The sequence below is a fragment of the Terrapene carolina genome, unplaced genomic scaffold (assembly GCF_002925995.2).
Source record: "Terrapene carolina triunguis isolate 2854851 unplaced genomic scaffold, T_m_triunguis-2.0 Scaffold231, whole genome shotgun sequence".
In the NCBI taxonomy this organism is placed as follows: Eukaryota; Metazoa; Chordata; order Testudines; family Emydidae; genus Terrapene; species Terrapene triunguis.
This window is the reverse complement of record NW_020664582.1, coordinates 704872-718395: the sequence shown is the minus strand read 5'-3', so window position 1 is coordinate 718395 and position 13524 is coordinate 704872. Positions and strand designations below refer to the sequence as shown.

At 47.0% G+C, this 13524-nt stretch overlaps 1 protein-coding gene across 2 annotated transcripts in view; it reads right to left on the bottom strand.

Annotated features, from left to right (window-relative positions):
* The window catches only part of LIG3 (DNA ligase 3), a 29025-nt gene extending 16162 nt beyond the window's left edge, over positions 1–12863 (bottom strand). The window contains exons 1-9 of one of the 2 annotated variants that reach the window (XM_024207643.2): positions 12740–12863; positions 11714–12295; positions 9793–9936; positions 7038–7235; positions 6406–6557; positions 5450–5616; positions 2173–2250; positions 1887–2055; positions 1062–1217 (exon numbers count right to left, since the gene is read on the bottom strand). In XM_024207643.2, the coding sequence (XP_024063411.2) occupies positions 1062–1217; positions 1887–2055; positions 2173–2250; positions 5450–5616; positions 6406–6557; positions 7038–7235; positions 9793–9936; positions 11714–12275 (1626 nt within the window). In that variant the 5' untranslated portion in view covers positions 12276–12295; positions 12740–12863. Of the gene's footprint in view, positions 1–1061; positions 1218–1886; positions 2056–2172; positions 2251–5449; positions 5617–6405; positions 6558–7037; positions 7236–9792; positions 9937–11713; positions 12296–12739 lie in introns of those variants that run through there. The other variant, XM_024207644.2, reaches the window with a different exon arrangement.
* Between the last annotated feature and the right edge of the window lie 661 nt (positions 12864–13524).

Genomic DNA, 13524 nt, shown 5'->3' with positions numbered 1-13524 from the left:
TGCTCAATGCTCCCTTATAACATTGTTTGGCAGCTGCCTGCTTTGTCCACTGCTTGCAGAAAGAGCAGCCCGTTGGAGCTAGCTGCTTTCACACACTGAGTCTTTGAATCAAAGCAACCATTGAACGTGTGGTGTCAAAATGACTCTCAACCCTCAGTTCCTGGGCATTTCCCACAAATTACAGGATTAGAAAACACCCTTTATAGTGATAGACTCAAAGAGCTCAATCTATTTATCATAACAAGGGTTAAGGGGTGACTTGATGACAGTCTACAAGTATCTACATAGGGAACAAATATTTAATAACGTGCTCTTCAATCTAGCAGAGAAAGGTACAACGTAATCCACTGGCTGGAAGTTGAAGCTAGACAAATTCAGACTGGAAATACGGCATGAATTTAGAATGATGAGAGTAATTAATCACTGGAACAATTTACTGAGGATAATGGTGGATTCTCCATCAGACAATTTTTAAATCTACATGGGGTATTTTTCTGAAAGATCTGCTGTAGGAATTATTTTAGGGAAGTTCTCTGGCCTGTGCTGTACGGGAGAACAGACTAGATGATCACAACGGTCCCTTCTGGCCTGGACCCAGATCTCACACATCCATACTGCACTATGCAGACCTTTTGACTCAGGTGTGCAGCTTGAGCTGTATCCACACTGCAAAATGACAGGGCTTGCGCCCAAGGACTCAGGCTGTGACCCAACCCCCTAGAAGGGTCTTACGGACCCAGGTCCTGAGTGCTTGCTGACCCAAGTCTGACTGCTTTGGGTGTGGAAGAAAGCAGGGCTTCGGCTCAAACCGGAGTCAGAGCCCAGGCTTACTGTGCAGCATAGGCATGCCCCAAGAGCTTAACAATGAATTCTGCCCACAGTGCTGAATGCAGCTTTCAAAATTCATAGAACATTTGATATGGTACACAACGGTCTGCAACAGACACTGGGCTTCTTGGCTCCAGGAACTGCTCGGGAATTCACAGTTTATCACATGAGCCTGGAGAGGAGGAAAGCAAACAGAAGGCAAGTTACAAAAGGGAGCTTACGACTCTGCTTACTTTGTGAGGGAGGACAGGTTTGAGGCTTCGGCTGAAGTAGCTGAAGTGATCTCCATTCTTGTGGACCTGAACTCGCTCCCCATCGTATTTGATCTCTGCATACATCCCATTGGGGCACTTCTTCATGGCGTAGTCGATTGACTTGCAGGCTTCAGCCTTACAGAAGACAGGAAAGAAGAATCCCATGAAAACTTCACTTGTGAAGGTAGTGACTGGAATTACTTTTAACTAGTTTCTTGGAATGACAGATTTCCTGCTGACAAGTTCCCCTTTAAACAGATCGTGTTATCAGGGAATATCTCCTGACCTTCAGACCAAGTTCTCTTTTTCTTAATTTAACTCAGTCAATCTTATTTAGAACTCCGTCTCGCTTCACATAAACTTCACCTCTTCCAAGTATTTAGAGGCTGTAAGTACCTTCTTCCCCTCTAGGGACCACTTAGCCAAGATAGAAATATTTAGTTCTCTTTTGTTCCAACAAAAGAAAAACAAACTAACTCTCTGAAGCATTGTGCCCCAAAAGAGCGGAAATGATTTTCTACAAAACTTCCCAAAGAAAAGCCAGAAGAAACTGAAGAACTGTGAGTTCCAGAGAGAGATTTTTGCTTATTTCACATCACTACAATAACACTTATACAACACACTTCGTGCAGGCCTCTCCATGGAAGAGCAGTTTAAAGCCAGGTACTAGATCTGTGCCTCGCACCCCATCTTACATAACCATTTATGCGTCTATTGATCCTTAAAGGTCAGGATCTCAGGACAGTTTGTATGAGGATCCTCATCTCTCCCTCCTAGGCAAGGTAATGAGAAAATCCACATTACCAGCATGGGCTGAACAGGGGTCATCAGTGAGGCCTGGACGCTGAGGGTTCGCTTCAGACCTGGCAACTTCTCAGCCTCCTGCTGGTTCCTCAGCACTCGCTCCACCACATTCTGGAGATTGCGTGAGGCTTTGAATGCCTCATAGGCATTAGGATCTAAAGCATCCAACCTTTAAACAATTAAGGGGGAAAAAGAAAGTCACTCTCTCAAGCCAAGCCTCTCTGCAGACAGTTAGGCTGCTGCGGGCTTCCGTTTTTACGTCTCATACAGTAAATGTGGAACTCACACATGCTTTGCACCAGCATTCATTTTCAGATCATGCTTTATTAGCCGGATGATGCATTTCAGGTCATTCCCCGTGCACCTAAAATGAAAAGAGGATTCAATCAGAAGATGTTCATCTGAACTACTCCTTCCCTTGATAATAGGGAAAGGAATCTGCTCCAAACCTCAGCACCACGGGATAAGCAATGCAGCAGAATGAGAGTATGACTACACAAACGCAGAAGTTAAAGATGAGGACCCTCTTCAAATTTGAGTCCCATAGAGTTTTTAGCTTATATAGTGTCACTACAATAGCAGTTACATAACACAACGTGGGCCTCTCTGCAGAAGAGCAGTTTAAAGCCATGCCACCGGCCCCCCAGTCACTGCAACGTACTTTCTAGAGCTCTGAATGACTGAGGAAATGGAGCTCCCATCGCTTTCCTTGGAAAGCGAGGTGTATAATTAATCTCACTGTTACATGTGTGTTATGCAAATCACGAGGCAGATGGCATAGCTGCATTTCAGCAATACGATCACTGTCCATGTTGGAGGTATGCCCACTGTCTGCTGAAGTTAGAGTAGATACAAGCCACACACTCAGCAGGTCACAGTACTGAAATCAGGGTGTCTGGTATGGATTGAAACACTCACTCAGCTCCCAACAATCTATGCAAATAATCAAAAGAAATGCATTAAGGGGATGGCTCAGCCAGTGATCTAAATTTTAAGATAAGGCTCCAAAACTCTCCAGAAGCATAGGTTCAAATCCCAGCAGGGTCAAAACCTTTCATCCTTCAGCAGGAAACTGAGTTCCATGCAATTTACTGCATGTGGTGGTGAGTGGGCTTTTAGAAGAGACCGTGTGTGAAATGTCTAGATATTAAAGATGCCACAGGATTTAACACCGGGATTTGCCCTTTTCTCACTGTTGCACAACGGGTTATTTAGTGGATACAGTCATCTCTGGGAGGAGGGCTATCCAGTGCTGTTCTACGCATACAGTTTGCAATGATGCTACGTAAGAGGTCAGAGGATAGACTTCTTTGTATCAACCTTTAGACCAGCGTTTCTCAAACTGGGGTCTGCGAGGGTATTCCAGGGGGTCCGCCAGCCCCTCCCTCAACTCCTCTCCATCCTTCCCAGTGCCTCCTGCATGGTGGGGAATAGCTGTTCAGCGGCGTGCAGGAGGCACTGGGAGGGAGGGGGAGGAGGCGGCGATCAGCATGGCCGGTGGACCCCCTAGAGTACCTACCCTCAGTTCCCCGGTGTGCAGGAGGTGCTGGGATGGAGGGGAAAGAGTGGGGACGGGGCATGCTCGGAGGAGGGGGTGGAAAGAGGCGGAGAAGAGGAGGGGCAGGGGTGGGGCCTTGAGGGAAGGGGTGGAGTGGGGTCGGGGCCTGGGGCCGAGTGGGGAGCTTGAGGGGTCACGAAATTTTTTTAATCAAAATGGGGGTCTTCAGGTTGCTAAAGTTTGAGAACTGCTGTTCTAGATGTTGAGCATTATAGTGTCATCTCAGTGGGATCTTGGCCCTGGGACCCAAGTAAATGGCAGAGCTGAAAATTTGACTGACTTCCTATAAGGCCTGGTCCACACTAACCCCCCACTTCGAACTAAGATACGCAAATTCAGCTACGTTAATAACGTAGCTGAATTCGAAGTACCTTAGTTCGAACTTACCGCGGGTCCAGACGCTGCAGGCAGGCTCCCCCGTCGATGCCACGTACTCCTCTCGCTGAGCTGGAGTACTGGCGTCGACGGCAAGCACTTCCGGGATCGACAAGACGCGATAAATCGATCCCAGAAGATCCATCGCTTACATCCGGACCAGGAAGTAAGTATAGACGTACCCTAACTCTACTCGTAGCTCAGTTAAAGGATGATTCTTTCAAGTCAATATTTTCCAGTGAGGGACAAGAGAGACCAACTCCAATACAAATTAAAGGAGAGTTACCAAAAAGATTGAGAACATGTAGAATCTGGGAAAATGGAAAAACCCAAGAAGGTCTCGCTGCAAACTCCAAGGAATTCATTCTTTTGGCAATAACTAGCAATAGAATAAGAGCATATTTGCAAAAACCAAGAAACAAGTACTTGACACAGCCATTAGGAAAAGCAAACAGGAAGCTGGCTGCAGTGGAGCTCTTATCACACATCAGTTGAGAAAAAACTGATGGTGGTAACAGTTCAGTCTCACTGACAAAGAGGTTAAACGCTGACTTCTGCACTGTGCAGCATTCCTATCCACATCAGTTGAATCATGAACTAAGTATAGATGGAATGAAGTATCAAATACTTGACTTTAGACAGATGAGTGACACCAAGTCTGTGTGGCATGGTAAATATCAGGGTCCAGATTTTTAAAAGTGATTTTGGGTGTCCAACGTGAGATGCTTTCACAGATCTGATTTTCAGAAAGTCCTGGGCACTGCAAATCAGGCCCCTTTAAGGTATCTCAAAAGTTAAGCACTCAAAAAATTGAGGCACTAAAAATAATTTGCTACACTGGAACATCTTGGCCCAAGTGTTTATCATTATTCAGGTCTGGAAGGATCAATTCAAAAGCCTTACCATGGTCAAAGAACAAAAATGTATGAGATGTTACACTCTTACAGGCCCAAAAACAGATGGCTTGAAGGACTTCACAGTGTCCTTCAAATTTAATGCCCCAGTAATTCTATTTCTTCATATACAGAAGTTGTAGAAAGATAGTTAACAACTTCATTTTGAAATGTAACAAATTAATGTAAATTAATAATATGGTAACTGGTCCATAGCCAGAAACCTATATGGTGACCGAGCAAGACACATGCCCAGGTTCTTTCGGGTTTCTTCCCTCACAGTGGCCGAGATTAGATCAGAAGTTTCTCTGTTGACCTTCTGCTCAGTGCTGGTGTTAGATACTGACTTGATAGCCAAGACTGAAATTCTTTACACGCAGCATGAGCAAAAGCAACATGCTCTCCATGCTGATCAGTACTCAAATGAGAGTCAACTCTGCCACTGAAGGACCCTTTATAGATGCGAGGAGCAAGTTCAGTCTGTATGGCCTTTTCATCAGTAACAATTGTGGTTATAGTTTTTAATGTGCACACTAATCCACTAGGAACTGCACTGAGACCAACACATTTCACAGACTGTCAAAAAGCCAGAGTGCAAAGACTACCAATGTGGGCTGGATTCAAACCAGTTATCTAAATACAAGAGACAGATCCTTATCCCCTTAAAAAATAACCAGAACCACTCACTGGTTTGTGTTTATGGCCTCAGAGTCAGATTTACCAGTGTCTCACCCTACCTGCTAGCGATATCCTGCAGCACACTTTGCTGGTCGTCCTCCTTGGAAAGCTTTGAAAGTTGAGTGAGGAACTCATCCACTTCCTGGATGGTAAGGAGACTTTTGGCAGCAGGAGGGCAGGACTTGCTCTCTTCAAAAAAGAGGCGCACAGTTTCGGAAACATCTCCCTGTCTCCAAAACAAACAAAACCAGGGTGTTTATCAAACCTTTGGCAGGAGACTAAGGCAAAAGGGATGGAGATGAAGTATGGGTCAATAATTAGATCTTTAGTGGGAGGGGAAAGAGGGAGTCTGATGCCCGACCTCTATGAATGGGTCACAAGCGAAGAGCCAGGAAGGGCAACACTGACGCAGCACTGGGATTGTCTTCCCAGCCATTTCTTTTTTAAGTGGTATATGCAAGACACAGACATTGTGTCCTGCTGTCATTGTATTTTCCACCACTGCAACATTTGGGGCCTTTAATTTCCTCACCATGAATCCAATCTTGTCGAGTTTATGTGCCGTGAATTCTTGCTGAGTTCACTGGAAGCTAGTACCCTCTAAGTGGACCCATCATGATCGTTTGGATTATAATTTTGCTTTTATTTTAAAGTAAGTCCTTGCAAAACAATCAGTTAAATAGGACAAAATAAGAACCCCTGGGGTAGCTGCAGCAAACATTTCAGTGTGTCAAGTGTGACCAGTGTATTGTTCATAACTTTTACATTAGCATAGCTTTAGTCCTGGATGCTAGGGGTTAACTGATGCGCATCATAACGCTAGCCTGCATTCTGTTGGAATACCATTATACAAGAGGTCCAGTTTGTGGGAAGCTTCGTGATGAAAGAGAACCACCAACTCCAGCTCTGAAATCTTATAATCCTTTCAAGTGAAGGAAAATGTGCACGGTTTCAGTATCAAGGGGCTGAACCATGAGAGATGAAACGAACATGCGGTCTCCATCCCTTTACTGACCTGCTCCAGGTCTCGGACCATCTCCTCCTGGCTGCAGTTGAAAATCTTGCTGAACAGCTTGACAATCTGCTTGTCGTTCACGTTGTAAACACTTTTAACAACACCTGGTAATAGTAGCTTAATAGTCAGGTAGAGGTCACCATGGAAGCCATCTGGAAAAGGGCGTGTGCATCATTAGACACGGTCAGACATTGGTCTCAGCGACAGGCTCTAGATTCATGTACGCAGGGGCCCAGCAGGTAAGTACAGCAACACAACCACGGCCCACCATGTGTTGCCCTGTGGGGTACTACTCTACATTCAAGGACACCTCCCAGTTGGTCCCCCATAGCTAATTCTGATACTGCAAATTTAGGACCAGCTACAAAAATTTCTCCTGATCCCACCACGGGACCCAATCTTACTGAACTTCTTATCTAGATAACAGATGAGAGCAAGGCAGTCCACACTGTAGGCACTGCCCACATCACAACAGAGACAAAAGTGGTGCAGCGCACAACTCTGTGAATCTTACTCATGGACTTGACGATACTTTGTCCCCATCCCTGACGTAAAGCTGGGTGGCCTTTGCCGTTCATTATTTTCAGATGCCCTCCCAACACCGAAAAATGCCAAGCAGGAGTCACACACACCTCCCGCAGTTCCTTTTTGCAAGAAGTCCTGAATGATCTGCGTTTTCACGTTATAGCTGGGCTTCTCGGCAACCATGGCGCACAACTTTCTGAACTCCCGCAGCAAGCAATCCTTGTGCTTTGGGTCACACTTCTTTGCAGAGAGGCTAGACTTGTGGGGAGAGCTTTCAGGGGCTTCATCAGAATTGCCCGGTTTAGCTGTACAAAAGGAGACACAGCATGTATTTGACTTTTAATAAGTAGGTTGGGATGATAGGGTATAAACTTTGAAGATGAGGGTCACTACTGTCCAGGCAACTGAAAAGCATGAACAATCCCAGCAAGCTGGCAAAGCTTCAGACGTGAGTAGTGAAGTGCACAGCGATGAGATTTGTAAAATCAGGATTAAAAATCTGAACGTGCATTTTTAACAAAAAATTCAACTGCTTTAGTATGTACTTTGCACGCCGAGCACAGGAGAATTTTCTGGAATTTGTGAAATAAAGTTAAAATCGCAATGAGAAAGGATCTGTCAGCATGATCATTTTATTTTATTCTCACTGTATAGGCAATTCTCCACTCCAGCATCAGGTTTCCCCAATATTCTCACAGCAAAAGGCAACCTTCAGTGGAAGGAAAAGGCTTGACAAAGCTGCAGGCTCCCTTAGGATCCCTCCCTAACCATTTTTCATTTCTTCCCACTCAACTTCCAGAGGCAGATGCCAAGATGGAGCCCATCCCACGAGCCACAAACCGGATTCGGCCTCCTGAAGTACACTACAACCAGTTCATCCAAATTCCAAGTCCCCTGATTTAACTAATTTGAAATTTGTTTTACTATGCAACAGGTGAACTTGAGGGGACACAATCCAATTTCCAGTTGCCTATGGATAAACTAGGTTCTACTGTAATAATGTAATTACTCTGTGTACCCAGTGAGCATCTGTTTGTCTTGATGTTAGAGACAAGAGGATCAATACCCTAGCAATAGATTAATTAACTAAACCCAGGCCTCTTTACTGCTCACAAGGTGATAATTCCCCTCTGTTCGACATTGGTGAGGCCTCATCTGGAGTACTGTGTCCAGTTTTGGGCCCCACACTACAAGAAGGATGTGGAAAAATTGGAAAGTCCAGCGGAGGGCAACAAAAATGATTAGGGGGCTAGAACACATGACTTATGAGGAGAGGCTGAGGAAACTAGGATTGTTTAGTCTGCAGAAGAGAAGAGTGAGGGGGGATTTGATAGCTACTTTCAACTACCTGAAGGGGCAGTTCCAAAGAGGATGGAGCTCGGCTGTTCTCAGTGGTGGCAGATAACAGAACAAGGAGCAATGATCTCAAGTTGCAGTGTGGGAGGTCTAGGTTGGATATTAGGAAACAGTATTTCACTAGGAGGGTGGTGAAGCACTGGAATGGGTTACCTAGGGAGGTGGTGGAATCTCCATCCTTAGAGGTTTTTAAGGTCAGGCTTGACAAAGCCCTGACTGGGATGATTTAGTTGGGGACTGATCCTGCTTTGAGCAGGGGGTTGGACTAGATCCTGAGGTCCCTTCCAACCCTGATATTCTATGATTCTAAGGTTCAGGAACTAATCAGCAAATACGCAACTTATTACAGAAGCTTTCAGTTACAGGATACTACTCCACTTGGGAGGGATGAAGAGATCTGCACAGCTTCTGGACAGTTATATTCTGAAAACCATGAGAAATTTATTTCTACACTTGCCAACTCTGTGGTTTCCCTTCCCTCACCCACAAGGAAGATGGACGCTCAATTTCTTAGAGCTAAACTGGACAAAACTAGAAAACAGCATAAGAGAATCCTGTATGGGCAAGAAAGACTGGATGAAATAATGGAGTCTTTCCATCTCTAGCTTGTGTTATACAATTCTGAGCACGATGAAATAACCTACAAAACTAGAGTTTGTCCAATACAATAAAACATGTTTACTGAATTTTTATTTAGAAATGAAGTTTTTTCCAGTGGTACCAAGGCAAAGAAGGCCTGTGCTCACATTTCTGCAATTTTGAGGGAAAGTGATTTTACTTTAACAAGTGTCACTAAATATTAAAAAAATCCCAGATTGTGCTACCTGGTTTATTTCAGCCTCTCTTTCCATAGAAAAAGGTGCAGTTTCCAAATCCCAAAGGCTCTTCAAAGAACCAGCCAGGTAGCCAGTGTAAGTCACAAAATAAAAACGCTCTCCACTTCAGTTATAGGTTTCAAAATAACATCATTGTTCATGCATACAATTGAGTCCAGATCCTGCTCCCCCTAATGTCAATCAGAGCTTTTCCACTGACAGGTGCAGGTCCTTCTGATTACAGATAACTGGAGTCAACATTTGATCTAGACCAGTGGTTTCAACCTGTGGTCCACGAGCTCCTGGGGGTCCGCAGACTGTGTCTAAGATTTCCAAAGGGGGTTGCATTTTTTAGGGGCTTACAAATGAAAAAAGATTGGAAGCCACTGATCTAGACTTATAAATACAGTTCTCCAGTCTCCTTACTCTTTCTGGGCAGAAGATTTGGTAGGTTTTATCCCTTTTGTACACATCACCAAAATAATGCAAACATCAGTTCTTTTATGACTGACAGCTTAGAAAACACTTAACTTTGTCTACACAAAGTAAATAAAATATAAAGTTTTGTTAGCACTAAATCATTTCTTATTCACTAGATATAAATTACTGAGGTTTGACTCAAATTGAAACTCCACTGCTAATGCTATAATAAGAGGAATGAAGGTTCCCCCAGCATCAGCATAATTCCCACCTGTGAAGCCAGAGAATTTCTTTGGTGATGGATTGGGGGTAGCTAGTAGCTCCTTCTTGGGACTGGTTATCTGTCCACTGGGGGAGAGCTTCGCCTGGATTGTTGCCTTTTTCTTAGGTGTGGTCGCAGCCTTGGAATTGGCCTCTGTAGAACACAGTAAGAGGTAAAGCATGGAGATTACGGGTTGCGTTGACCCCGAACAACAAAACCAGGTAAGTAATTTACAATACTTTGCAATGAGCAACTTCTGTCAGAACTTACAAACAATCAACCCGCATAACACATGGAAGGAGGGGATAGGTAAACATTTTACAAATAAGAAAACAGAGCGGTTAAGTGATATGCCAAAGCTCACAGCAAGATAGAGCTAGCGGGGAATGGTAGCCAAGATTTGAGGCTCCCAGTGTCTTGCTCTCACCATTAGACAACAGTGCTTCCCTCTTCCACTCTTTTAGTGCTTGAATTCTGAGACTCTCTCTTCACTGCAGAGTTAACTCAGGCACTTGTTTAGATGTTGCCTCTAACCCCTCCGATCCACACATAAAACACTCTCACATGAGTTTAGGGATGCTTTAAACTTGGGTTAACTGGCCCATCTGGGGGGACAGGCTAGAGTCTGGGTGCCACTTTCACTCAGGCTGGTAATCCTCCCATTTTTCAGTGAGGATGCAGGCTAAGCTACTTGGGGCAGGGACCTTCTTTTTGTTCTACATTTGGACAGGGCCTAACACAACGGGGGCCTGGTCCATGAACATGGCACCACGGTAATACAAATAATAATAAATAGCTCCAGTGCTGATAGTCCTCCAATGACTTCCCCTCAACTGCCCCCAAGGACAGACAAGTTCTCTCAACTCACTGGGAAATCAGAGCACCTCAGCTTCCTGCAGTTCAAAGAACCATGGGATATGTTCCTAGAAGTTCTAGTGATACACAAGTGAAGGTGCAGCACCAGTGAGGACACAATAACTCAGGTATACTTTGTGGTATGGCTGCTCACACTCAAACTAGGCTAACCCAGGCAATCACCCAAGTTAACTCTGCCATGAAGACATACCCTGAGTATCATGGAGCAATGAGGAAGGATCCACTCCAAAGCCTTAGCTGCCACAACCTCTTTGGAAAAAAAGTAAGTTTTGATTCTTAGATGGTTTCTAAGGTAGCCAGGGTCTGTAACAACTGCAGAAGCAATGCACTTTGCCCCAGTGGAATGATACAAGACTCCTCCTCTTTCAACAGAGATCACTGTCAACTGATTAAACAGCTAAATTATACGACTGACTCCAAAAGGTGAAAAGCTTTTCAGGGAAAGGGCTTAAAGATGAGAAATTTGTGAAGGGAAGTCCTCAATTCAGACTAGGAACAGGAAAAAAATCACGCCTCAGTAGAATAACTGGTGTTGTAGAAAACAAAAGCATAGAAGCAATACTGATGTTTGAAAAAGCAAAAACTACCAACTTCAGTGCAAGCAGGCCATTTTTAGGAAAAATTAGACGGTAAAGGCAGTGGCAACTAGGTGACAGCAACTGAAAATGGTTTGGGGAATTACAGCATACAACACTAGCTTCCAATCTTTCTTGAGCAAGTAGATTAATTTAACCAAAGAATTTAGCTATACTTGCTAGCACCTGACACCTCCCATTCACTTGTACATGAGGGAACTTGGGCTTCTCCAAATCCACGTTGTGACTTCACACCTCTCAATCTCCAGGATGGATTACAGCACCACTGAATGGAAAGCAGCCATCCTAGAGACTCATAATGCAGAGGAAGAGACAACCGAACTAGTCACAAAGAACTGCAATTCCGTTTACTGGTCCATATACTGTTGGGTAGGAATCGCTGACATACAGCATTGCCTAATATTACAGATTATTAAGGCCCAAGACATGGCACAGAGGTTCTCCCTCAAGCATCTCACCTGAGATATGCTGGTTTATCATCTCTTTCTCTGGATCCTGGAGCTCTTCCCAACCCTCCAAGTCTGTGATGTCCTCAATCTTCTTTGTTGTGGCCCGAGCCCTCTCGAGCTTCTCAAAAATGCACTTCACATGGTACCACTCCTTCATCTCCCCGCCCGACTCTGTGAAGGGGTTGGGGACCACCTTCCCGATGCGCACCATCCCCTTCAAGATCTTCTCCTTACATTTCTTGCAGCCGGCTGTGCCGCGCTTGGCATAGTCCACGCAGTACCTCTGCTCCGCCATCTCATCAGGGACTGTGCAGGCCCTACGATGCCAAACATGCAAAGCTGAAGGAACAGCCAAGTCTTCAGCACAAGCTCCCCGGCTTCTGCTGGCAGAAAGGAGACACTTATTTCTTACCCGCAACCGGGACCAAGTAAATGGGCTAGCCACAGGGAGACCCAGAAGGCAGCTTTCAAATCTCAGTAGAAAAGCCAGTCTCTGGGGCAAGCAAAGTCCTTCCCTTCTGCTTAGTGTCCTGGCGGTCTGTGAGAAGAGGATCTTGAAAGCAGCAGGCATACAGATCCGGCGAGGTAACCCTAAGTCAGAGAAAAAGGGGAACAAAACAAGGCGCCTCCTTAAGTCTCTGAGCAGCGTAAATAGCCCCCCAAGTATATCCCCAGTGCTTTCCCGGGGCTGACCACAGAGACACGTGAGCGAGCCATGGGCAGGCAGCCAGCCCGCACTCCGCGCCGCAGTGCCCCGCGCCGGGCCAGGCCCCCGCCCGTGCCCGGCTTGGGGGGCCGTGGGCCGGGCTGTGCAGCAGCGCCGGGCACTGCCCGCTGCAGGGAGTCTCACAGCACAGGCCGCCCTGCCCCTGCCCAAGCGACTCCGCGGCCGGGCCGGGCTCCAGCCCCGCGGCTCTGGCCGGCGGGGGGAGACAGGCCGGGCCCCGGGAGCGGGGCAGGGCCGCCGGAGGGAGCGGGGGACGCGCAGCCCCAGGCCCCGCCGCCACTTTCCCCGGGCCCCCGCGCGCCAGGCACCTGGTTCCGGCCGCCGCGGCAGGAGAGTCCGGGGACTGACAGGCCCAGCCCCCTAGGCCGGCCCCGCCGCCCCCGCGTCCCCTTTAAATCCGGGACTCGCGGCCGCGCAGGCTGGCAGCGCGCAGGCGCACGGGCCCGCGAGAAAGGGCGGCTGGGCCGGGACGGGAGTAGGGCCCCGCGGCTAACCCCGCCCTCTGGAACGGGCCACGCCCCTCGGGAGTGACTCCGCCCCCAGCGTTAGCCGCGCTTCTCTCGGGGGCGTTTCACCCGTCGAGGAGAGACCCCCCCTCAGCAGGGTCGCCAACCCTCCAGGATTGTCCTGCAGTCTCCAGGAGATCAAGATAAATCTTTAATTAAAGATTATGTGATGTGATGAAATCTCCAGGAATTCCTCCAACCAAAGTTGGCAACCCAACCCCTCAACAACTCCAGTCTCCTCTTAGATCCCGCCCCCTCAAGGGAAACCCCTCCCCCTCCCTCTCACAACAAATCCCTTCCCCTCAGCACAGACCCCGCCCCTTACATCACATCCCTTCCCCTCAGCACAGACCCCGCCCCTTCAACACAGACCACGCCTCCTCAAGGGAAACCCCTCCCCCTCAGCACAGACCACGCCCCCTCAAGGCAAACCCTCCCCCCCAGCAAGACCCACCCCCTCAACACAGACCCTGCCCCCTCAATGCAAACCCTCCCCCTCAGCAAGACCCCGTAACTTACATCACATCCCTTCCCCTCAGCACAGACCCCGCCCCTTCAACACAGACCCCGCCCCCTCACAACAAATC